At 36.8% G+C, this 25,873-nt stretch overlaps 1 protein-coding gene across 2 annotated transcripts; it reads right to left on the bottom strand.

Moving 5' to 3' along the window:
• Positions 1–8,133: 8,133 nt before the first annotated feature.
• Positions 8,134–18,097, bottom strand: LOC125189133 (TBC1 domain family member 15-like). 2 transcript variants are annotated; one of them, XM_048086367.1, is made up of 16 exons: positions 17,831–18,097; positions 17,558–17,731; positions 16,728–16,779; positions 16,494–16,601; positions 15,505–15,589; positions 14,554–14,608; positions 13,906–14,271; positions 11,813–11,889; positions 11,659–11,728; positions 11,392–11,490; positions 11,170–11,280; positions 9,914–9,985; positions 9,701–9,817; positions 9,448–9,597; positions 8,647–8,747; positions 8,134–8,572 (listed from the first exon to the last, which is right to left on the bottom strand). In XM_048086367.1, the coding sequence occupies exons 1-16, from the start codon at positions 17,882–17,884 to the stop codon at positions 8,245–8,247; spliced, it is 2,019 nt and encodes a 672-aa protein (XP_047942324.1). In that variant the 5' UTR covers positions 17,885–18,097; the 3' UTR covers positions 8,134–8,244. The 2 variants fall into 2 exon arrangements, with proteins under 2 accessions (XP_047942324.1, XP_047942325.1); XM_048086368.1 differs by lacking the exon at positions 11,659–11,728 and having other exon boundaries at positions 11,830–11,889; positions 17,831–18,096.
• Between the last annotated feature and the right edge of the window lie 7,776 nt (positions 18,098–25,873).

Genomic DNA, 25,873 nt, shown 5'->3' with positions numbered 1-25,873 from the left:
AGGAAATATTAAATCTCCAAGACATCGTCTTACAGTAGATAGCAACAAATACGTGTCTATACTTTAGATCCATTCAATGCTATACCACACCAGTGTCACTAGTCATTCTCAAGGTAAAGACGACTTTCGGATGGACACTGCAACCTTTCACGATAGGTAGCCAAAGCCTATCTAGGTTGTGAAAAAGTTTTACTTCTACAAGGTACCGGTTGGGCCACCTACTGTGATGACCTGTTCCACGACCCAACCTTCAATGTAGAAGACTTAGACTGATTTTACTTTCCGGCGTTTTAATTATATAATTTAATATATAATTAAATACGGTCAATACCCATTAAAGTAAAATACACAGTGTGAAGAAAACATTTATTATTCTCATTAAATGAAGAGTGTTTACAATATACAAGCAATTTATCAAATTCAAAAACTCGAAAAATGCTTTTTAGTATATATGTTCCAACATCAAGATCATACAACAACTCTCAATCGAACCCTATCTCTCTCAATTGATGATAGCAATAACCGCAAGATGCTATTCAAGAACCAAAAACGAGCTAACTGAGATGAGAGATCTAACTGAATTGCTATGTGTATGTGTGTGTTGATTCTTATATGTGAATCGATACAATAGAAACTGAAAAGGGTATCTCAAGAGTGTAACAAACTTCCAGCTGTACCTTCTTGATCTTCACAGCCTTCCAACGGCTAGCTTAGGCTAACCGACTCCAACGGTCATGAACCATTCGGTGCAAGTGTGCAGCTGATCTGCTACTCCTTAGCTCCACCTCTTCCCATGTTCCCTCAGCTCCTTAATCACATTCACACTTCACAAATCTCCACCACATTAACCAACTGATTCTTATAGGACTGCTTAGTTGTCAACACCTGATTCTTATAGGACTGCTTAGTTGTCAACACCTGCCCTTGCTCATTTCTCCACCACATTAACCAACTCCAAACAATACTTGAACTTGGCAGTTGGTAATGGCTTTGTTACATCTGCGGGATTGTGGTCTGTGCCGATCTTTACTACTTTGATCTCTTCCTTGTCAACCTCATCTCTAATAAAATGCATCCGTACATCTAGTGCTTACTTCGTTCGTGGAATACTTGTTGCTTCGCAAGACATAAAGCACCACTGCTGTCACAGTTTATTTCCACACTCCTCTGCATTATTCCAAAATATGCTATAATCCCCTTCAGCCACTTGCTTTCCTTCACAGCCTCTGTAAGTGAAATATACTCGGCTTCCGTAGTAGAGAATGCTACTACCGATTGTAAGCCTGACTTCCATGAGATAGCAGACCCAAAAAGAGTGAATATGTACCTTGTCTGAGACTTTCTGTTGTCAAGGTTGGAGGCGTAGTCAGAATCACAATATCCTACCAAAACATTTGTTCCTGTATCCTCAACTCCCCCATACATAATCCCAACACCTTGAGAAGCTTTTTCATACCTCAATATCCATTTGACTGCCTGCCAGTGACTCTTTCCCGGGTCACTCATGTACCTGCTCACAACACTCATGGCTTGAGCAAGGTCTGGTCTGGTACACACCATAGTGTATATCAGGCTGCCTACAATATTTGAGTATGGAATCTGGTCCATCTCACTCCTTTCAAAATCAGTCTTCGGACTCTGACCGGCTGAGAGCTTGAATTGCTGGCTCAATGGTATTGAAACTCCTTTGGAGTTTGCCATCTGGTATTTCTTCAGCATTCTCCCAATGTAGTCACTTTGCACGAGCCACAATCTTCTCTTTTGCCTATCCCTTATGATATCAATGCCCAAGATCCTCTTTGCACAGCCCAAACCCTTCATTTCAAAGACCGAACTGAGCTACCGCTTTATGCTCTGAATTTCCTCAATCTGTGGTCCAGCTATTAGCATGTCATCTACATACAACAACAACCATGCTACAACTGTTCCATTTATGTACTTGATATACACACATACACATCCATCCAACTCAGATTTCTTGAAACCCAACTTGTGCATTTCTTGATCAAAGGTCAGATACCACTACCTACTAGATTGCTTGAGGCCATACAAACTTCTCTTGAGGAGGCATACTTTATCCTCATCACCAGGTGCAATAAATCCCTCTGGTTGCATCATATAAATTGTCTCTTCAAGACCTCCATGAAGAAAAGCTGTCTTCACGTCCATTTGGTGCAATTTCCAGCCCTTTTGTGCAGTGATAGCCATGAGAATCCTTATAGAACTATGCTTCACGACCGGGGAAAATACTTCATTGAAATCAACCCCTTCCTTCTGTGAATACCCCTTCGCTACTAACCTTGCTTTGTATCTAAGCTTCTCAGTTCAAGCAACCTCAACTTTTCTCTTGAATATCCATTTACAACCTATAGGCTTCTGCAAATCAGATCTTTTTACTAAGATCCATGTCCCATTTTTGAGCAAAGACTTGATTTCATCTATCATAGCTTTCTTCCACTTTTTCCTTTCCTTGCTCTTCATAGCCTCTGAGAAAGTTGAAGGCTCTGAGTATTCTATATGTTCAGCAACACATAGAGCATAATATATGATATCAGCTTGGCTATATCTTGCATGTACTCTTATTTCTTTCCTCCTTGTTCTATCTCTGGCTAGCAAGTAATTATCCAGATTTTGTGGCTGAGATGGACTTTCTCATTGAGATGAACTTTCTGCAGCATTCTGTTCTGGCTCATCCATTGAAGTTTGCTGACTTTCTTCAGCCTGATCATCACCATCATCTAATACTCTTGTGAGCTCCACCTCTGTTCCAGTACTATCTTCATCAGATTTTGGATCCTTATTCTGTTTTTGCTCAGTGAAAGGCATTTTATCCTCAAGGAATTTCACATCTCTACTGATCACCAATTTGTGATTTCCAGGTTCTACTGACCACAATCTGTAGCCTTTCACTCCAGGCTGATATCCCAACATGATGCACTTTAAGGCCCTTGGCTCTAAATTGTTCTGCCTAACGTGGGCAAAGGCTGTACAACCAAAGCTTCTCAAATGAGTGTAGCTTCCATTTCTTCCAAACCATCTGAAATCTGGAGTGTCAAATTCAATAGCTGAGGATGGACATTTGTTAATCAAAACTGCAGCTGTAGTTACTGCCTCCCCCCAAAATCTTTTAGGAAATCCTGAGTTGAGCATCATACACCTAACTCTTTCCATCAGAGTTCTATTCATTCTTTCCGCGGTGCCATTTTGCTGGGGATTATTGGGCACGGTTCTATGCCTTTTAATACCCTTATCAGCACAATACTTCTGAAACTCTGAGGATAAAAACTCCAAACCATTGTCCGTTCTCAAACATTTCAGAGATTTCCCCTTCTCCAGTTCTACTTCAGTACACCAGATTTTGAATTTCTCAAAAGCCTGAGCCTTATCTTTCAATTTATACACCCATACTCTTCTTGAAAAATCATCAATTATGGACAAGAAATATCTACCCCCTCCCTCAGATACAACAGGTGAAGGCTCCCACAAGTCTGAATGTGCATAATCAAGTGGTGAGGTTGAAGTATTCATACCTTTAGGAAATGGGATTTTCTTGCTTTTGCCAAGTATGCAACCTTCACATGCAGGTACAGTCTGGAGTGCTGCACTCTTTATTAGTCCCTTCTTTCTGAGCTCATTCAATCCCTTCTCAGATACATGGCCCAATTTCCTATGCCATTGCACAAGAACATACTTTGGCTTCTCCAAGTAGATAATAGAGACTATGTATTCTGGTTGCCTCCATTAATTTCTTGCCATCTTTGGATACAACCATGTTGCCATTTTCTGACTTGAAAATGCAGCCCTTCATTTCTAAAACTCTAAGAGACACCAAATTTCTTTTCACATCAGGTATATACCTGACTTCAGTCAGAATGAGGGAAGAGCCATCTTCATTGATTATCTTGACTTCTCCAATTCCCTTCACTGGATAAATCTAATTATTGCCAAGAAGCACACTTCCTTCACTTTTACTCAAGTTCATAAACCATTCTTTGTGAGGGATCATGTGAAAACTACAACCGGAGTCCATTATCCATGAATTCCCAATATCCCTATCAGCAACATTCATGATCTGAGGCATATCCATATCCTCTGCTACATCGGCCTCATTAGTTCCACCTTGCTCCTCGGCTAACTTCTTTTTCCACGAGTAACAATTCTTCTTTAGGTGACCAGGCTTCTTGCAGTAGAAACACTCCCTAGTTTCCTTCTTCTGAGGATCCTTAGCTTTCTGATTCTTAGGGTTAGGTTGCTTCTTCTTTTGAGCCACCTTCTTGCCTTTGAATTTGCTTATGTTGAGAGCTTCTGTTGAAGAATCAGCAGCTTTGTTACTTGACTTTTGCAGCTGCTTGGCCCTCAAAACTGATTGAACTTCTTCAAGAGTAATCGTCTTTTCCCGGCCATATAACATCGCATCTCTGAGATGATCGAATGACTTTAGTAGAGCATTGAGGAGCAGAATGGCCTTGTCTTCAACATCAAGACTAACATCTATATTCTCGAGGTCATCCACCGCCTTGTTGAATTCCTCGAGTTGATCCTCGATTCCCTTGTCGTCAAGAAACTTGTAGGAATAGAGCCTTTGTTTCATGAACAACCTATTGGCTAGGGATTTAGTAATGTATAGGTTCTCTAGCTTGGACCATACATTAGCTGCCGATTTCTCCTTGGCTACTTCCCTCAGAACTTTATCCCCCAAAGAGAGAATAATCACGCTATGGGCGCGCTCAAGCATCTCCTGCTTCTTAATTGCAGATTTTTCATCTGCAGCTTCTGCCTGGGCTTCATCCTTCGTTTCTGATTTGAGCGCATCTGCCAAACCGTGTTGCACGAGGATTGCCCTCATCTTGATTCGCCACAACCTAAAATCGTTGCGGCCGGTGAATTTATCTGTCTCTAGCTTCGTCGTCGCCATTAGGGGTGGGTAGGTACGGTATACCTTACCGAAACCACCATACTGTATACCTTACCGTAAATACGGTATGCGAAAAATTCATACCTTTACCTTACCAAAGTTTTCGGTATACCGAACTTCGGTATACCTTATTTTTGGTATAACGAATTTCCATACCGATACCGTACCTCATTTACGGTATACCGTACCGAAGTTCGGTATACCTTACTTTTGCGATATACCTAACTTTCAACATCAATTAATAGAAAATTAGAGTTTTTAGACTATTATTTATATTTAATAATTTTAAAAATAAACTAAATATAATTTATTTATAATTATATTTATATTTCACAATAGATTTTATAATTAAAAATATATAAAATATATTTTATATATAATTGTGTTTATATTTTTGTGGTATATACCTTAGTTTACGGTATATACCTTAATTTACGGTATATACCGAATTTCGGTATGTAGTAGTATACCGCGGTATTTGAAAATTCATACCGTTACCTTACCGGAATCTTTCGGTAAGGTATCATACCGTACCGAAAGTCACGGTATACCGGAAATTTGGTATTTTCAGTATTTTTTCGGTATGATAAGACCTATATTTTGGTATTTCGGTATTTTTCCCCAGCCCTAGTCGCCATCGCCTCGATTCCCATGGACGGCGCCAGTTGTTAGGAATTGAACTTCCTCAATCAAACAACAAGAAGCGATGAATGTAAAGCACAAGAAACAATTACGTGGTTCGATCAATGTGATCTACATCCACGGACAACAAAACGAATCCTTTATTCACCTCACTATCAAGATCATACAACAACTCTCAATCGAACCCTATCTCTCTCAATTGATGATAGCAATAACCGCAAGATGCTATTCAAGAACCAAAAACGAGCTAACTGAGATAAGAGATCTAACTGAATTGTTATGTGTATGTGTGTGTTGATTCTTATATGTGAATCGATACAATAGAAACTGAAAAGGGGATCTCAAGAGTATAACAAACTTCCAGCTGTACCTTCTTGATCTTCACAGCCTTCCAACGGCTAGCTTAGGCTAACCGACTCCAATGGTCATGAACCATCCGGTGCAAGTGTGCAGCTGATCCGCTGCTCCTTAGCCTCCACCTCTTCCCCTGTTCCCTCAGCTCCTTAATCACATTCAGACCTCACAAATTATGTCTAACTAAATTCATAGGATTCTTTGGATGTGTTAGTAACTTTTATTGGTTTATACAATTCATTTTTCTATTTAATATCCGTTTTGTTTTTACTTTGTTTCTTCCCTAAGTAATTCTGATCTTTGCATGATTGAGTGACACAATCGTGTATGATTTAATATAGCTTGCTTCATAACTGTGAGAGAGTTCTAGCGAGTTAGATCCACTTAGTAGACGCTACAGTTAGCTTCTCTTAAAACGACACTGTTAATTGAGAGTGAGGACTTTTCAAGGGTCTTAGGAGCTTTTTGGAGTTACGTGTTAGGATTGACAACCCTAATGTTGTAATCAACGTTTGTATCGCATGAGCATGAGCTAGGTGACTCGTCCTTTCAAAGTATAAACTGTGCTAGGGTATTGTAGTTGGAATTTGTATAACCATAATTGTGAACGCACATCCCTAGAATTCTCTTATCTCTCATATTTTATCTTTGTGATTTAATTGCATTTAGTTGTTTGATTGCTTTTAATTGTTTTCAGTTTCCAAAGTTTTCATAATTCTCTTGTTTCTCTAGATATTATTTGACGCTTAGTACATAATAGCCAGTTGCAATTATATTCCCCGTGTTCGATACCCGGTACTGACCTTTAGCTATACTAGATCTACCCTGTATACTTGCAGGTATTTTTAGTGCTAATAAAAAGTGCATCAGTCATGCTCGAAACAACAGACAAGTGGCATGCAGCGACGGATCCCTTGTACAAGCTGATGTTGAAGGATGGGATCGACACTTTGAGGAGACAGTTGGGGTTGCCACCCCTGCCCGCTGATGGCGCCGCCACCGGCGACGGGGCGCATTTGTCGAAGCTTGGGGTTGTTTTTTTTGTTGGTTAAGTTTGTTTTTTTTAAAATAATTATGTACTTTTTTTAAAATAAAGTGGTTGCATTTTCTCCATATTCTTATTGAAATTTTAATTCCGTAAATTGTTTAATTTGGTGAATTTGTGAATTTTTTTTATTGCGGGAAGTCCGAGCAGGAAGTCCTTTGGATGTCTGCCACTGTGCAGTGGGATGTCCTTATGACGTGGCAGTGCTGTGGGAGGTCCTTATGACGTGACAGGAGGTGTTTTTGGGAAGTCCGCCGGAAAGGGTGACGGGACATCCGCACCACTGTGGATGCTCTTACATTGTTTATTTTTGGATGTCCCAAGTTGATTTACTTTAACCTCACTCTAATTGTATTTATTTCCTTCTATTTTTTTTTTAAAAAAAAACATAATATTCAATAACTCTTACTTTATTCTATTATATACTTTAATTTCTTTTTATCATTCCTACTTTTTTCTTATCTCCTACTTTTAAATATAATTTTTTAATTTCTATGCCCAAAAATTTTGCCTCAACTTAATTGGGATGGAAGGAATAGTAAAACTTTGCATTTTTTTTTGATTTCCTGTGATATGAGTTATGTTTAGAAGAATTATTTAGAACGTACCTATAGCCGTTTGAACATAAAGTTGATACCTAAAATTTTTATTTCCTTCTTCTCACTCAAGATGTTTACTATTTTTTTAATTTGTCTCACTTAATATCTTCATTTTTCATATTTGTAAACAAATTCACCTATTCTCTTCTCATTAAAACACTAAATTACTTTTTTTCTCTACTTTATTACACTAAATAATTTTTCTTAAAACTCCATATCATTTAAAATTGTGGACATATTGAGTAGGACTAAGATAGTATTACTTTCATAAGTACCTTCTATAAAGAGGTTCTCCAACAAGTTATTACTTTATTATTTGCTGAAGTTGTTTGCATAGTAAATTGGTTTCCAGATAAATTTATGGGTTTAAAAGTAGTACTACTACTTAGAAATATTTTAAAGAGGTTTAATTTAGGGATAATTAACATTACCTTTGGTCCGAATTTCAATTGCAACACCCCTTCTAGTAATGACAATGTTTTTTAACTGAGGCTGCCATTTTAATCATTTTAGTTCAATAGTAAACGATAAAAGGTGAAAGTTCAATATAAGCTATTCAAGTAAAAAGAATATAAGACTGTATGAACACGTAATTATAATTATAATCAAATAACAAGTGCAATCGCGCCAAATATATAGGAAATATTCACAACGTTGAAAAATAGTAATAAACAACAATCATGAATCGTCTACAAGATGTCATCGTCAAGCTGTGGATATACTGAGCCATCTTCGACTGGTAGTGAAGGTGGGGTTCCAGGCGGGATACAAGCAGCGCCATTCTCACCGGCACATATACACAGGGCTTCAGCTTCTCTTAGGGTCGAATCGAGGTCGATCTGACCACTCAATTCATTGATGAATTTTAGGAGAGTGTCAAAATCCATCTGCTCCACCATAATCTTCGTACGATATCTCCTGAGAATGGCAACACAGACATATAGGTGTAGGTGTTCGCTCAGATGATGAGTCCACAGAACTTCCCATATGCGCATTGTCTTATCGTATTCAAACTCCCTGCATGAAAACCACGGGGATCGTCATTCACACATCAAAATACACATATGAGACGAGGAGGCAGTTACACTTGCCTCTTGAACTGTATCAGCAGCCAGCGGAAACAGAAGAAATAGTTCAGGCAATCATTCTGTTCGAAATAGTTGTGCAATGGGCTGTCTAGCAGCTGAACCAGCTGCATCAAACGAAATGATAGTGATTAGAGAGTTAACAATCTCTGCAAAGATGTAATCAAACTCCAAACTATGATCTGGAGCAGAAAATGTCAACGGATGACAAAATAACATCATTAGAAAATATCAACAGTGTCAACAGTTGAATCCATGTTGACATTGTGTCGACATCAAAATCTTGAAAATTTACATTGTGTTGGCATTATATTGACGTTGTGTTGATCCTGTGTTAAAAAGTTTGGAGTTTGTACAATATATAGATTTTGCATTTTATCACTACCCATCTGCAAAGTAAGCTTCTATTAGGTAGACTAAGAAACCATGTAAAACAAAGTGCAACAAGTACGAAGAATAAGGCACTATTCACACTCGGATTATTGGTAGTGCCATTGCATAACATATCTACACTATTCTGAAAACTACAAAGAAAAGTAACTTGGGACGGAGGTAGTACAATTTAAAAACCATTAACCGAGTTTCTATCATAATGGAAATAAGCTACATATATCTCCCATAGGACCCTCAGGAGGCAAATGAGATGATCCATGGCAAAACTGAATTATAATTTCAATAGGTGAGTTCATGGGAAATGGAATTTCAGCAAAATAAAAAAAAAACAACAATAACATTTTTTATAGAAACGTTTCTGGCACAAACAGATGTATCATATTCAAAGCGGGTAAACAGGTGGAGGAAGAGAACCTTTGATAAAGCAAAAAGTTGAGAGTGCATCCCACTTTGATCACGATTAAAATTAGGACCAAGACGTTCCATAAGGTGAACAAAGCACCAAAAAGATTCAGATTCGTTTCTCATCACATACAAGATTGGCGAGAGAAGATCACTCATACCCTGAAGGCAAATAACAAATCATTCCATAAAAGCATAAGATTGCGCATATGGTCAAAATAGTTCAACAAAAGTTGCAAAAGTAATGGCACGAAAAGGAAACTACCTGACAGTACCCAAGATCGAAGTTGTAAAACGAGTACGTCAACAGTATATCTCGCATAATATACACATTAGGATTGTCATCCCCGTCGTAAAATAACAGCGATCTGTCAGTCCTCACCTGAAACGAATGAGAGAGTACACCATCACTAAGGATACATCATCAATCATCTTGAGAAAACATACTTTTAATTAAAAATGTGAAAGTCCACTCTACCACATCCTTGTCAATAAGGCCTTTCCTCTCTCGAAATTTTGTAAATCGCTTTGCCTGGTCTGGAGAGATGCTCTGACCAAAACAAAAGACACAAAATTGTGATTTAGGTGAGCTAAATCAATAAATATGTATTCTTCATTGATAATAGTAAAACAACCATATGTACCAGGAAAAAGATATAACATCAAAAGTATATGCCTCTATCCATATTAGGATCCTGTATCATGGAACATTTTCTATAAAATAGATCTCTATTTTATGTCTTCTAATTAGCCAGGTCATAAATATGTCTACCATGAAATGATTCGCTTCAGAGGCACCACCATATAAGTAGTATGGTCAGATTGTTACTCCCTCCGTCCCACATAAGAGATTCATATTTCTTTTGGGACGTCCCACCGAAACTGAGTCATTTCCTTTTTAGAAAAAAGTAATATATATACTTTCTTACTTTATTCTCTCTTTACTTCTCTACTTTATTCTCTCTCCACTTAACTCTCTAAACATCATTTTCTTAAATCTCGTGCCCAAAAGAAATGCCTCGGTTATGGCTGGACGAAGGCAGTATTCTATATCACATAGAAAGGATTAGAGAGAAATTTTATAGTATAACTTTAAAAACTTGAGTGAGTGAAGTCTAGATAAGTGATCGATCAAGTAACATTTCAAAAAGATATTAGTGTACCCAAACCCAGTGTAAGATTCAATGGCTTTAAGAAAGAAGCTATACAGATTATGTTAAACCTATGCTTTAGCGGTAACATAGAAGTATTTATTAGTTTAATGTAGTAACCCAGAAAATGGGCAACTAGATCCTCTTCATAAAAGGCAAGAAAGAGAGAATGTACTGGGTCTAGGAAAAAGGCATAAACCCCTCTTCTAGAACCTCATACACCTATGACCTATCCAAGGGCTTAGTCCTGATTCTTAACTTTAAATATCATCTTTATTCTTTAACAGCTGAGTACACCTCAAATAGCATTTAGCAGATATTTAGGTGAAACTAAAAAAGGCATCAAGAATCAAGAATCACATAAACTGAAATTCACCAAATGGAGAAATCAAAACCAGAGCATTTATAGGATACCTTAATTTAAATGGATGAAGAACCTCAAACTTAAAGTACTCGTTAGAAGATATACAATTGAACCAATTCCAACAAAGTTACCAGTAGCACATGCAGATCAGCAATGGAGGAGAGAAAACTAATAAAATCTTAAAAACATATCATAACTCAACTGATATAGAGGACGAACCTGCCATTGCCTTTTTATTGTTTCATACTCTGACTGCTTAACTGATACGAGGTACTCTCTCTCTGCAAATGTTGAATCATAGGTGTGGTATCCTAATAAAAATCTCCAAACCTGTTAAAAGAATTTTTTGAACAATGATGGGGGAGAAGAAAAACAAGTTAATCTACAAACTGTCAAGCTAAAAATCAAGTATCAGAACAATAATTTCTTCCAATTGCAGACCTCTTTTCGTAAATTGTGTTCAACACCACCATAGAAGATTCTCTTTTTCAATGATTTTGGATCCATTACTCGCCCTTCTGCATCCAAGAAGGTAGTCCACTGCAAGAGTTTTGACTCAGAAGCCACATAAAAACTACCAATCACTAAAAGCAAGATAACTAACTCAGATTGTAAATCATAACAACACTCAACTCCCTTGCTCAAATAAAGTGAAAAGTATCGCACAAACACAAACACCAAAAGCATATGAATGATTGAATAAATTACATCTAATATAAGAGCCCCAGAACAAAGAATCTTGTGCAAGCCTCTGAATGACATCATCATCCATTCTTTACTGAAGTACGCCACGTTTAGAAGTAGAAGTCAAATAAGGAAATTATTTTAAGGAGCTAAGTATTAGAGTTGAATGGAGCCTGACTTGGCAAACAGGTTTACCTCTCCTTGCCCCAAAGGTGCCTGACGTGGCTTTCCCCACACCAGGGATAATTTGTCAATCTGCCAACATAAGAAGAAATGTAAACAATAACTTGATTGTACTGAAATAATAAAATGTCTGTAGGCTTTTTCATGATTCCTCTATCAAAACACCTGAACATGCAAACATATTTTGATTCGCATTCAAAGGGTATTTCAATAAGCAGGGTCAAGGTTATCAATTCTACGTTGGAATAGGCTTGCCTCTATTTCCTCCATCTATATTCCATACTAAGACTAACCCCATTTTTTTCATTCAACTTAATTAAATATTGCTTCCTTCCCATAAAAACATAAACTCTTTCCATTTTGGTCCGTCGCATAAAAATAGCACACATTTTTGGTAACTTCTTTCTCTCTAATGAGGTGGGCCCAATTTTCCACTAATAATACTCCAGTTACTTTTCTTTCTATCTCTCTCTTACATTACTAATTGTGCATTAAAACTCGTGCTGTCCCAAAAGTTTCTATTTTTATGGAACGGAGGGAGTATAATTTAGAAAAACAATGAATTATTTTTTTTATATTAGGAAATGTAACATGTTTGCTTTTCTAAAAGATCTTGTGCAAACTACTACTAATATATGTTACTCCCTCTGTCCGCCATTACTTGTCACTAGTTTCCTTTTTGGTCCGTCCGCGACAATACATGTCACACTTACCTTTTATTACTTTTGGTAATGGTCCCCACATTTCACTAACTCATTCTCACTCACATTTTATTATAAAACTATATAAAAGTAGGAACCACATTCCACTAACTTTTTCAACCCCGTCTCCATTACATTTCTTAAAACCCCGCGTCGGGTCAAAGTGTGCCAACTAATGGCAGACGGAGGGAGTATAATTAATACCCCCCCTACTTGATGTGGCAAAATTGTAGAAAGGGATCGATCCAGCTATTAGCTTCTGAAAATGGGTCACCTTTTTTTTGCTTTTGAAATTGGGTGTTGCACATGTTGAGAATGTGTAGCTAATTACACTCTTTAAATGCGTAACACACCTCCGAACAGAACACAAAACACACTTCATTTATAATTAAAAAATACATTACAATTATATTAAAGTTTGTTGGAATATAGTTTGGAGGAAATATTTTGTATGATAAAGTAATAGTAGTATATATGAAAAGATATAGGAGATTTGGTTAGATAGAATAGTGAATAAAAATGGAAGGAAAATATTACTCCCTCCATCCCAATCTAAGTGACACATTTTCCATGCCCTACTCTAAACGACACATTTCTTAAAATAGAAACATCACTCTCCTCTATTTTATTCTATCTCTACTGAACACATAAAACAACCCAGCATAACATAAAATCTCATGCCAAATAAGAAATGCTTCACTTAGAGTGGGACCGAGGGATTATTAGTTTGTTTTAAAAACAAAGTAATGGTATATATGAAAAATATTTAGGAGATTTGGTTAGATTGGACACTGAGTTTCACGATTCTATTTCTTTATTCAGAAGCAAAAAAGAGACCCATATTCGGAAACTAATAAGTGGATTGATCCTTTGAAGAGTTTTGCCATTACTTGAGCCAGAGAATGCTCTGTTTAGCAATGGCCAATGGGTGACATTAAAAAACATAAAATGAGTTAGGATCCTGAAAAAACCATAGGCTACTTCTAAATTTCCTTAAAAATGATTAACTAAAAAAGAAGTCATGACTTTGGTGGCAGCTTCTTCTCCAGGAAGTAATTCTACTAGGTGTAGAAGGTACGAAGCGTTAAAAGTGATGATCCTTAAATAGATGCTTACGCAAAAATATAACATATTATGTGGAAAACAAACTTGCAACAAGATTTTTAAATCAATTTTCATGGAGGTTCTAACACGTTAAAGTCTCATTTCCAACAAAATCAAGGTATCATTATTTAGGAGAGAATAAAAAAGCTAGTCTATAATTATGACAACCAATAGAAGGTAATATTGAGACTACCCCAGATTTAACTGTCAAAAGATAACGGATAAGGCCACTCAAGACATGTTATTAGAAACATGAACAAAAAGTAACATGATAAATTATTACCTCCACTGAATCTGCTGCTACAGGAACCTCATCAAGAACTTGTGGAGAATCATCTGATGACGTGATATGATTAGATGCAGGTGACGACGGACCATCCTTCCACCCCTCATTAGAAGTGAAACTATCAGGATGGCGGTCCCGAAAAAGTTGAGAAGTTGTTTCACGAGCAAATCGGGTAACAAGAGAAAATTTCTCCAATACTTGAACAGAAATGTCGTGGGCAGGATCACGGTACTTTTGTCTCCTGCCATTCTTCTTAATAATATTGGAACTTTTATCTAACACGCCCTTATGTGGATCCAGTGTGGTGGGGGATTGACACACAGGAGTAACAGCTCTAGGAAGCTCCAAGGAAGACAGAGTCCTCTGTACAAAGTCAAAAAATTGCTGTAATTTGAAGCAAAGCAACTACACATGTTATAGAATTTAAGTATCCCACATCGGTTGTGTGACATAGTCTAGCTTAGTCCCTTGTACTATATATGTGGCCTATGTTGAGTAATAAAATACACCTACTACTCTTCTCTACTATGTCTTTATACTTCTCCACATATATCTATATTTTATTGTTCTACACATGCAAGCAGCTAGCATAAGAGGGGGGATGCAACAGGAGCAAATTAACAGTCTAATTTACACCAGATTTACCTGGAGAGGATTTTGAAAATCATTCACAAGAAATACATTGGCATCATCTGCTGATCTGGATATAAGAAAACATGTAAGCATAACTGCTATCACAATAAATGGATGTTACTGCTGCCATGGTGTAAGAAATAAGTGTCAGTTTTTCTTAAGAAATATACTTCAACATTTCTTAAACAACTGGATAATAAACTGGTCAGAACATTTCTAATTGCCATCTTCTGGACAACCCAGTGAATGAAAGTACAAGTTCGGATCCCACCGGCGACCACTGCCTTTAAGTTCAGCCCATTGCCCAGGGCTTTCTTAGTGCAATTTAGTCTGCAGTTTGGAGCCTATTATACAACTCAAGAGTGGGATTTACCATAGCGCAACTTCGAGTAGAGATTGCAATTTTCTCTTAGTCATGCAAAAATATATAAGCATACTTGAAAAAGTAGTCTATATGCTTACATTAGTTTTTTCGGATCAACATCTAGATTACAATTGAACAGAAAAAGACAGTTTGTCTAAAATACAGCATTCCTTTGTGCAATGTTCTTAGAAGCAAGAAGGGCTACCAGCGGTAGCCTACGTATGGCACATATAAAATGTAAAAACAATAAATTAGATTATTTCTTGAACAAGTCAAAAACATAAAAGAGTACCAGTATGTATTAAATTTGAAAGTTAGTTGTCCCATAACAACTAATGTTGCCTTACTATTTCAATATTTGTCTCGGTAGGCTACAAAGGGGAAAAGCAAAAGTAAATATAAAGGAGAGTTCATAGATGTTAAAAGAAAGAGAAAAACTCAGTGTCCCTACAAGTTAGAGATGATAAACTACTGTAGTCGGTACCCTAGTTATGGTTAACAACTTTGAATGTGTTAGTAAAAAACTATAAACAATTCTTCGGTTTACTGCACAAAGAAGTTAGACAAGTATTAGGTAGGAGGTAAATGGTAACCCATACCTGACAAGAACAACATGTTGCTTGATGGTTGTGAGAAACTCACGAACCCCTCCATTATAGAAATAAAGTGGAGGAAAAGCCAAACCTGAAAATCATACAGGGTATTAATGACAATGAAGACTTGATCACTAGCCACAAGATGTACCTATATTATCTATCATAAGTAAAGATTTAATGCTAAATGGACAGATGTAAAATCCGAGAGTTATATAATTCATGAGTGTAACTGGATAGGACCAATGAAACCAAATTAGAGCTGCAGAAAATATTTCAGCCAAAAACATCCCAAATGCAACACAAGCATAGGAAACATGATTTCAAAGTTTAAGACTGTATCTAACCACTTGTGAAAGGTTTTTAAAATGTTTTAGGTTTTTCTTTGAATAATAAAATATTGTTGGCATTATAAAATATACTTTGGAACTAATATACTAATAAGTATTAGACGAGAAACAACCCAAATGCCACACAAGCATAATGAAACATGATTTTCAAAGTTAAAGACTATCTAACCACTTGTAAAAGGTTTAAAAACGTGTTAGGTTTTTCTTTGAGATAATATACTGTTGGCTTTATAAAATATATAAAAGTACGTAATTCCAGTTTCTGACTAAGACAAAAATATACTTGGAACTACAGAGCATACCAAATTTAATTTAAGTTCTTTATTGTTCAAAAATGGAATTCTATATCAGCTTGGCAGCTATCAGTTGAGTTTTGTCTTAGTAATTTGAATTGCTTCAATAGCATGAGTATGACAAACCTCCACAATACTAGAAATAGAGATAGATACATGCAACAATAGATTGGTTCTCCATATTATGCATGTTACATCTCCTAATAATAATAAAAAATTTGTCCTCTTTAGTTGAGTGACTTGAATCTATACTTTACAAAAGGGCTTATATCATTAACAATCAAAAGAGTACAATAATAGAAAAATATTGAAATTGGAAAAATGATTCATTACTATCCCATACTATGAATACCTGATGACATAACTACAATAATATACTGCCAACCCAGGGCTGGAGTGTGTCTACGTATTGATCGAATATCTGAAAACGGCATAGCCCTGATAGTATAAAGATTCTTATCTGCACCCATGTAGTGCAAAAGTAAGCAATATATTTTTGTAATGGAAGCCCTTCAAATAAATAGTGTATGTTTTGGAACACAAAACTTTGCATCAGATAAAGGAGTTACAACATCCAAGGCTCTACCTTTCTCAGGCAATCTTGCCTTTGAACTTTGCCCTTTGTAAGGAAGCCATGTCTACATCAAGAAAAGGGAAGACTAATTGAAATCATGACTCAGAATAGGCTATTCATAGAACATGATGCACTTGTACAACAAATATAACTGACAAATCGAATACTTTTGAAGCCAAAATTCAATCCTCAAACTTTCAAGACTAAGTAGTTGAAATCAGTAAATTGACTTTGTTGCAAACAAAATGAACAGTGTACAAAACCCATTTAAACAATAAGAAGCTGATTCATAGATTAAACTTGGCAATTACAAACTCTTGTGCCTCCCTAATCTATGACAATCTTACTATATCTAAAGTGAAAAAATCTTACTATCCAATTTCTCAAAAGTGAAAAACAATGTTAACTACCATGTGGTATACTGGATTGCACTGTATTGAACACACTTATCTTAAAACTTATAACAGACGAGATTGTAATTCTTAACCATAAGCCAATTTTGTGATGATCAGCAATGGAATAAAGCATTCATAACTTTTTTACTTCAAATAAGATAAAAAAAAATGGTCCAAGAATTATACTGGTGTCACTATATTATATGAGCTACTCTTCCATCCACAAATTTAGCAATCCAATAGCAGAAACTTATACACCCTCTGTCCCATTACTCACACTTTTCTATTTCAGCTCAGCCCAAATTACTTACACTATTAAGTAAAATTAGGGTATTTAATTAATATATAAGAGTTAATTAAGTATTCATTTATTAAGTGATCTACAACCTAAAATGAAAAGTGCTAGATATCTAAAATTTCGTCAAAATAAAGTGCAAAAGGTAGTACCATGAAAAGAGCATTTCCTTGCTTAATCAACTTCAGTCGACCACTAATTCTCTCGGAAGCGAACTGAGTAGGATGTATTGTGACATTATCTTTAGTATATACGACCTCAGCACCTTCCGGGTCGATCGGAGAGCTTCGTCCCAGGCTGTCATTCCGATTTGTGATTAAAGTGCCCTAAACGTAATGAATTTAAGAAATTAATTGCCGTAGATAAACAATAATTTAGCTCCAGTTACGAATGATTAAGATAAAAATAAATAAATAAAAGATTACGTGTTGAATCGATGCGGCATAATCGGCATCGTCCGATAAATCAGGTTCGTGCATCGTTACACTGTATTTACGAATGAGCGAGAGAGGGGGATCTGTGATCTGTGGAGGATCGCGTCTACGAAGGAGACGGAAGAGGGATTCTTATTTCATCTTATATGTTTGGTAAAAGGCTAAATATAGCAGAGCAAAGGAGAGAAGGTTCATCTAATTTGGGAGTGCCGCGTTAAGAGTAAGAGCATCGGTAATACGGTATGGCAAGGAGACGGGAGGTTCGAATTATCATTTTCATACACAATGTTTGTTAAATTTACGTACTCGCACGATCCCCAAAGAATATGCAAGTTTTTATGTAAAATTGCTAAACGAAGGGAAAGGTAAAAAGAAAAAGTAATTAATATTATTAGTAAAAGACTTTTCAAAATTAGAGAGCTTATATTCTTGTAAGAGTTTTAATGTAAAATTGATAGTAAAAGACTTTGCAAGATTAGAGAGTTTATATTTTTGTACGACGAACTAAAAAAGAAAAAGTACTTATTTTTATAGGACGGAGAGGGTATAAAATGTTTACTTAGTGTTTCAAACAAATACATTCCATCAAATTCCTATTACTACCGTTACTTCTCTCCTCCTTTCATCTTGTTCACTCCCAAACTATGTAGCAAATTAGAACTTTTTTAGCAAGAACACAACTATATCGCTCATAATCAATGTTCGTCTTTCATCTCTAACTTCTTCATCTTTGTCAACCTACACCAACGGCTTTTATGTAAACTACCATAATAAAGCGTGCCATTTTTCGTTTCATGCATATACATCAGGTGTTATATTAGAAAGAAAAACAATAGCTATTATAACTGAACACATAATATATAGAGATAAAACCATGTAACTGAATAAATAATTTGTCATAAAACACATCAAAATATCAAAATATATAAAATGTGTATAAAACTTTGACATTTAAAACGAATCAAATACTCCCTCCGTCCCACAATAGAAGTCACTCTTATTGTGGGCACAAGTTTTAAAAAATCTAAAGAATAGTGAGCTGGAAAACTTATTGGAATATGAGACCCACTTTTTTATATTAGTTTTATAATAAAATGTGAGTGAAATGAGTTAGTAGAATGTGGGACCGATTAATATCTTATATGTTGAGACCCACTTTTTTATATTAGTTTTATAATAAAATGTGAGTGAAATGAGTTAGTAGAATGTGGGACCGATTAATATCTTATATGTATTCTGCCTCACATAGGTGTGATGTAACATAGTCTAGCTCAGTTCTGGTACTATATATTTGTTACCTATGTTGAATATAAAATACAACTACTACTTTCTATACTATGTCTCTATATTTTACTGTTCTACATGGTACCAGAGCGGATTCGAATCTGTCACTAGGTTAGTCTGAATTTTTTTTTGAAAATTAGGGCTTTTTTCTCCGCTGTTCTTCCTGATCCCTTGCCAGCGCTATTATCTTCTTGTTGTTCTACTCCTGCTTCTGTTGTTCTACTCCTGTTCCGTTGTTTTGCGCTCTTGCCCGCTGCTTATTTGGCTGTTCTCTTGCCTGCGCTTTTGCCAGCTACTTATTTGTCTACGCTCTTGCCGGCTACTTATTTGTCTGCTCTCTTGCCTGTTGCTCTGCATAGGATTTACTCTTGTTTTATCATGTCTGATTTTAGACCGCCTATCAGAACCACCATTAAGCTGAATGGTTCCAACTATATACTTTGGTCCCGTGCTTTTCTCCTATTTTTGTGATCACAGAAGAAGAAAAGTCATGTTCAAACTGCCCCGTCTGCTACTACAGATGCCAATTACGACACTTGGTGTGCTGATGACTGCTCCGTCATGATTTAGCTTCTCAATAGCCTGGAACCAGCTATCAGTCAAAATATCTTGTGCCTGGATAGTGCCAAAGCCATGTGGGATGCTCTACGGGAGATGTTCTTCAATGACAAAATCGTCTCTCGGGTATTTGAATTGTATGAGAAACTTTTCTCTCATACTCAGGATACTCAGTCAGTCAATGATTACTTCTCTACCCTGAAAGACCTTGCTGATGATATTTTAGTTTATCATCCATTTTCCTATGATGCCACAACAAGAGCAAAACAATGGGAGGAATTCATAGTAGCAAATTTTTTGTCAGGTCTTAATGCTGATCTCCAGCCACTTCGAGATAGCCTGATAGCTAGTGATAATATTCCAACATTGTCTAATGAGTTGTCTCGTGTTCTTCGTGTCTCCACTGGGCGTACGGAATCCACCTCTTTTGATAATTCAGCTATGTTTGCTCGTGGTCGAGGTTCGTATGGTGGACGTGGCCGTGGACAAGGAAGGGATGTGGTCGAGGTCGAGGATGAGGATGAGGGTTTCATGATCGACTATGTGATCATTTTGGTCGTTCAAATCATGAGTCTGATAAATGTTGGAAGAAGTTTGGCAAACTAGATTGGGCTAACAACACTGAGTTTATTGCGTCTAAGTTCTTCATCTACTACTGATGCTTCTACCTCTGTAGCTGCGTTTGTTGTGTCTCCTGGTAAGTCTTGGATGTTGGATTCGGGTGCCACTACCCATATTATGGGCGAAATCCCTTTTGACATCTTTTTCTCCATCATCTCTTCCATCTGTTCGTTTTGCTGATGGCAACTATTCCCACTAGTGTTGTCAAACTCACTAATATCACTCTTGATAATGTTTTGTTTGTCCCAAATTTTTCAGTCAGTTAATATTTATTGGTCAGCTAACAAAAACTCACAATTGTACTGTCACTTTTAATCCTTCATATTGTATCTTTCAGGACCTGCAGGAGAAGAGAACGATTGGTGGAGGACATGAGCATGGCGTTCTGTACTATTTGGATCCTGTTTCATCTTGAGAGTGCTCTCTCTGTTCTCCATATCAGTGGCATTGTCGTCTTGGTCATCTGTCTTCTTCTAGTCTTTGTAGTTTTGTTCCAGTTGCGTCTGCTAATTTTAATTGTGAGTCATGTGAGTTGGGAAAGCATCATCGCACTTCCTTTCCTTCTCAAGTCGATACTGAGATGCTCGGATTTTGCACTGTTTTAAGGCCATTATTTGGTCTGTTTTTTATGTCAAAATCACTTTACATGTCCATTATTTGCATATTTTATCTATTTTGGTATTTTGACGTGTTTTGTGAGAAATGTGCATAATTGAGCCAAAAAAATGAGTCAAAACGCAAAGTCTGGAAATATGGAGTCGAGACGGCGACCGGCGCGAAGTTGTACGGCGACCGCCGGCGCCTGGCGGTCAGAGCAATGCATCGGTCCGCCTCGGAAAATTACACTTGGAAGAGAGTCTCGCCCGGCGACCGCCGGCCAAGGTGCGGCGGCCCGCCGGAGAAAAGGCAGCGAATCCGAATTGCCCTAGATCTGCTCCAAGATTTACCATATTTTGAAGATCTTTTCCTTCTACAACGAGGATTGACTTTCCCCTATAAATAAGACCTCAAGCTTCATCAAATTAGAGAGCTTCTACTTGCAAAATAATTCACAGAGATCAAAAGCTAGAGTACTTCAATTGTACAAGGAGTTGGAGAAGGATTTCAAGAACATCAAGAACGACAAGGATTCAACCTACGGGTTTGATTTGCTTTAGTTTTATGTTCAAATTGTTTTCCCTTCAATCTATGTGTTTAGCTTATTCCATTATGTGTAACTAAACTCATAGGATTTTAGGGATGTGTTAGTAACGACTTTGGTTTTACAATTCCAATTTTCTATTTAATATCCGTTTTTGTTTTTACTTTGTTTCTTTCCTAAGTTAATCTTGATGCTTCATGATTGAGTGACACAATCGTGCATGATTTAATATAACTTGCTTCATAACTGTGAGAGAGTTCTAGCGAGTTAGGTCCACTTAGTAGACGCTACAATTAGCTTCCCTTAAAATGACACTGTTAATTGAGAGTGAGGACTTTTCAAGGGTCTAGGAGCTTTTTGGAGTTACGTATTAGGATTGACAACCCTAATCTTGTAATCAACGTTTGCATCGCATGAGCATAAGCTAGGCGACTCGTCTTATCAAAGTAATAATTGTGCTAGGGTATTGTAGTTTGGAATTTTTATAACCATAACTGTGAACGCACATCCCTGGAATTCCCTTAACTCTATATTTTATCTCGTGAATTATTTGCAATTAGTTGTTAATTGTTTTTCATCTTTTCAGTTTTCAAAAGTTTCCAAAATTCTCTTGTTCTTCCATATAGTAATTGAGTCTTAGTAGAAGATAGACACTTTGTGTTTGCCTTCCCCGTGTTCGATATCCGGTACTGACCTTTGGCTATACTATTTCTATTCGGTATACTTGCAGGTATTAATAGTGCTAAAAAATAGTGCATCAGATACTCGTAGCTCTTCTATTTTCGATCTAGTTCATTGTGATGTTTGGGGTCCAAGTAGGATTGAGTCTAGAGGGGTTTCAAGTCTTTTCTAATCCTTGTTGATGATTATTCTCATATGACATGGTTGTATTTGCTTAAACAAAGAAGTGAAGTCCCTACTGTTCTCAAATCTTTTTTATCATGAAATAAAGACACAATATTCTATTGATTTGTGTATTCTCCGTACTAATAATGCTCTTGAGTTCACACAATATTCTATCTCATCTTTTGTGAATATCATGGTATAATTCATCAAACCTCTTGCTCTCACACTTCTCAACAAAGTGGGGTAGCCGAGCGCAAGCGTCGTTTTAGATGTTGCGCGTACTCTTATATCTCACAGGCATGTGCCTAAGTATCTATGGTCTGATGATGTTCTTACTGCATGCTTCCTTATTAACAGGATGCCATCTAGCGTATTACATGGGGATATTCCTTTTCGTGTCTTCATCCTGATAAACCTCTTTATCATATTCCTTCTCGCATTTTTGGGTGTGTTTGTTTTGTTCATGATCTTACTCCCGGGTTGGATAATTTGTCCCCTCGCTCTATTAAGTGTGTTTTTCTTGGTTACTCTAGAACCAAAAAGGGATACCGTTGTTTTGACCCTATTACCAAACGTCATTATATCTTTGCAGATGTCACCTTCTTTGAGTTTAGGGTTTAGACTTATTTTACTCATCCTCAAACTAAACCAACCATCTATGCAGATGTCACCTTCTTTGAGTTTAGGGTTTAGCCTTATTTTACTCATCCTCAAACTAAACAACCAGCTAGTTAAATCCTACTCCTTTGCCTGCCCAAACTTTTGTTTCTCCTATGTCTTCTGCTCTTCCTTTACAGGTCTATACACGACGTCATCAACCTGCAACAACCCCTGAAACAGTACCAAATACGGTCTCATATCCACTGTCACAGTTCTTCGCCTCCACTTTCTGAAGATCCAACTCCTCCTAATGAGTTACCCATAGCTATTCCCAAAAGGTAAACATACTTGTACCACCAAACACCATGTGTCTTCTCATGTTTCTTTTACTCGCTTGAGTGCTCCTTTTTGTGCCTTTGCTCTTTGTCTTTTGTCTACAGTGATTCCAACTTCTTACCAAGTCAAACACCCTTTATGGCAAGGCGCTATGGAAGAGGAGATGCGAGCTCTCTTAAGTCGTGGTACTTGGATATTGGTACATGCCCCTAATTCGGTAGATATTGTATCTTGTCGTTGGGTGTTTACCATAAAATTTCTTGTTGATGGTAGTATTGATCGATACAAAGCTTGGCTTGTGGCCAAAGGGTACACACAAACTTCTGGTTTTGACTACTTTGAGACGTTCTTGCCCACTGCTCTTATGACTCAGTCCGAATTCTGTTCACTTTGGCTGTTAATCTTTCGTGGCCCATGTATTAACTTGATGTAAAGAATGCTTTCTTTTATGGTGATTTTTTACTCCAACTGTCTTTATGGAGCAACCTCCGGGTTATGTTGCTCAGGGGGATGATGCTACTAAGGTTTGTTGTCTCAAAAAGGCAATTTATGGCCTTAAACAAAGTCCCAAGGCATGGTTTGATAAGTTCAGCAGTGTTCTTGGAACTATTGGTTTTAAGCAATTCAAGTCTGATCATTCGGTCTTTGTGCGACATCAAGCATCGGGCATTGTCATTCTCATTATGTATGTTGACGGTATACTCATGTCTGGAAGTGATGTTCGTGGAATTGAGGAACCTAAGAAATATTTGCAGCAACATTTTGTTATCAAGGATTTGGGGCGTCCTAAGTATTTCTTGGGAATTGAAATTGCACACGGAAATTCTGGAGTGTCTCTATCTCAGCAAAAGTATGCTACAGATTTACTGAAAGAAACTTGACTACTTGGAACAAAGCCTGTGGATACTCCTATGGAGGTTGATCCAAGTGTTTGGGATGACAGTGGAGAATTCTTGGAGGATAAAGCTAAGTATAGATGTCTTGTTGGAAAGCTTATCTACTTGACAGTAACAAGGCCTGATATTTACTTTGTTGTTGGCTTGGTCAGTCGGTTTCTAGATAAGCCTAAGCAAGTTCACTAGGATGCAGCTATTCGAATTCTTTAATATGTCAAGAAATCTCCTGGTAAAGGATTGTTATTTAAAAAAATTGGTCATCTAAATATTGAAGGATATTCCGATGCTGATTATGTCAGTTCTAAGTCTGATAGAAAGTCTACTTCTAGATATTGTACCTACTTGGGAGGAAACCTGGTAACTTGGCGAAGTAAGAAACAACAACTGTTGCAAGATCGTCTGTTGAGGCCAAGTATAGAGCTATGGCTCATACTGCTACTAAGATGATCGGAGTCAAGAATCTACTTTGAGAACTGGGGTTCAATAACCTTTACATATGCATTGTGATAACCAAGTTGCAATCTATATTGCTAATAATCTGATTTTTCATGAGAGGACTAAACATATTGAAGTTGATTGTCATTTCATTCGAGAGTGTGTTTGAATCAGACAATTGCTACTCCTTTCACTTCATCGGCCAACCAGATTGTTGATATCTTCACAAAACTATTGCCTGTGAAACGCTTTTCAGAACTTTGTACCAAGCTGGACATGATCAATATATATATGATCCAGCTTGAGGGGGAGTGTTAATATCGTATATGTATTCTGTCCCACATCGGTGATGTAACATAGCCTAGCTTAGTTTCTTGTACTATATAGTATGTGTTACCTATGTTGAATAATAAAATACAACTACTACCAGTGGCGGATCCAGGATTTGTCATTCAGGGGTACGAGTCGTATGATAAATAATTACATAACACTAAAAAAAATAGAAAACAACGGTAAAATAATATTTGAAATATTATTCAATTTTGAACTCGTATATTTTAAAATAAAATAAACCAAAAAAACTATACATAACATCTAATTTATTTTTCTACGAGTCTTCATATCCTCGAAGCGATGGGCTATATCATCATCAGAGACTTGTAGAAACATTTCTTTCTCTTTGAAAGTCACCAAACAATCATTCAAAGGTTGATCACCAATTCTATTTCGCAACTTATTCTTCACAAACGTCATTCCAGAAAATACTCTCTCTACACTTGTAGTAGCAACCGGAAGAATCAAAATCAACTTGATAAGCAAAAGGACAAAAGGATAAGTCACATCTCTCTTTGTTTCAACAAGCTTCATTGAAAGAGAACTAAGATCTTGCAAATTCTGAAAGTCATTATCTCTTCTCATATCCTCCATGAATATATCAAGTTGACAATCAAGAGACCTCAAATCAATGCTTGAAAAATCGGAAGGATAAAAAATTACAAGTTTGAGTACACTTTCTTTGTCAAAAGAAGAGAAACCATCTCTAGGACTGAAGCAAACCATGCATCTGATCAACTTCATATTGACTTCATCAAATCGATTATCAAATTCTTGAAGTAATAAATCAATTACCTTTAAAACACATCAATGCGAAAATGATGACGATATGAAACTTGTTGAACAAAACGCTTTGATCTTCCATGAGGCACATAACAAGCTTCCAAATCTGGAACAATAATGTCATGATTATTGCAAAATGAGATTACCTTGTTCAAGTGAATCTCCCATCCATCCTCCCTCATTTTCTGTAGTTGACTTTTG

This window comes from Salvia hispanica, chromosome 5 (genome assembly GCF_023119035.1).
Source record: "Salvia hispanica cultivar TCC Black 2014 chromosome 5, UniMelb_Shisp_WGS_1.0, whole genome shotgun sequence".
Classification (NCBI taxonomy): Eukaryota; Viridiplantae; Streptophyta; class Magnoliopsida; order Lamiales; family Lamiaceae; genus Salvia; species Salvia hispanica.
The sequence above is the reverse complement of the archived record's forward strand: the minus strand, read 5'-3'. Positions and strand labels throughout refer to the sequence as shown.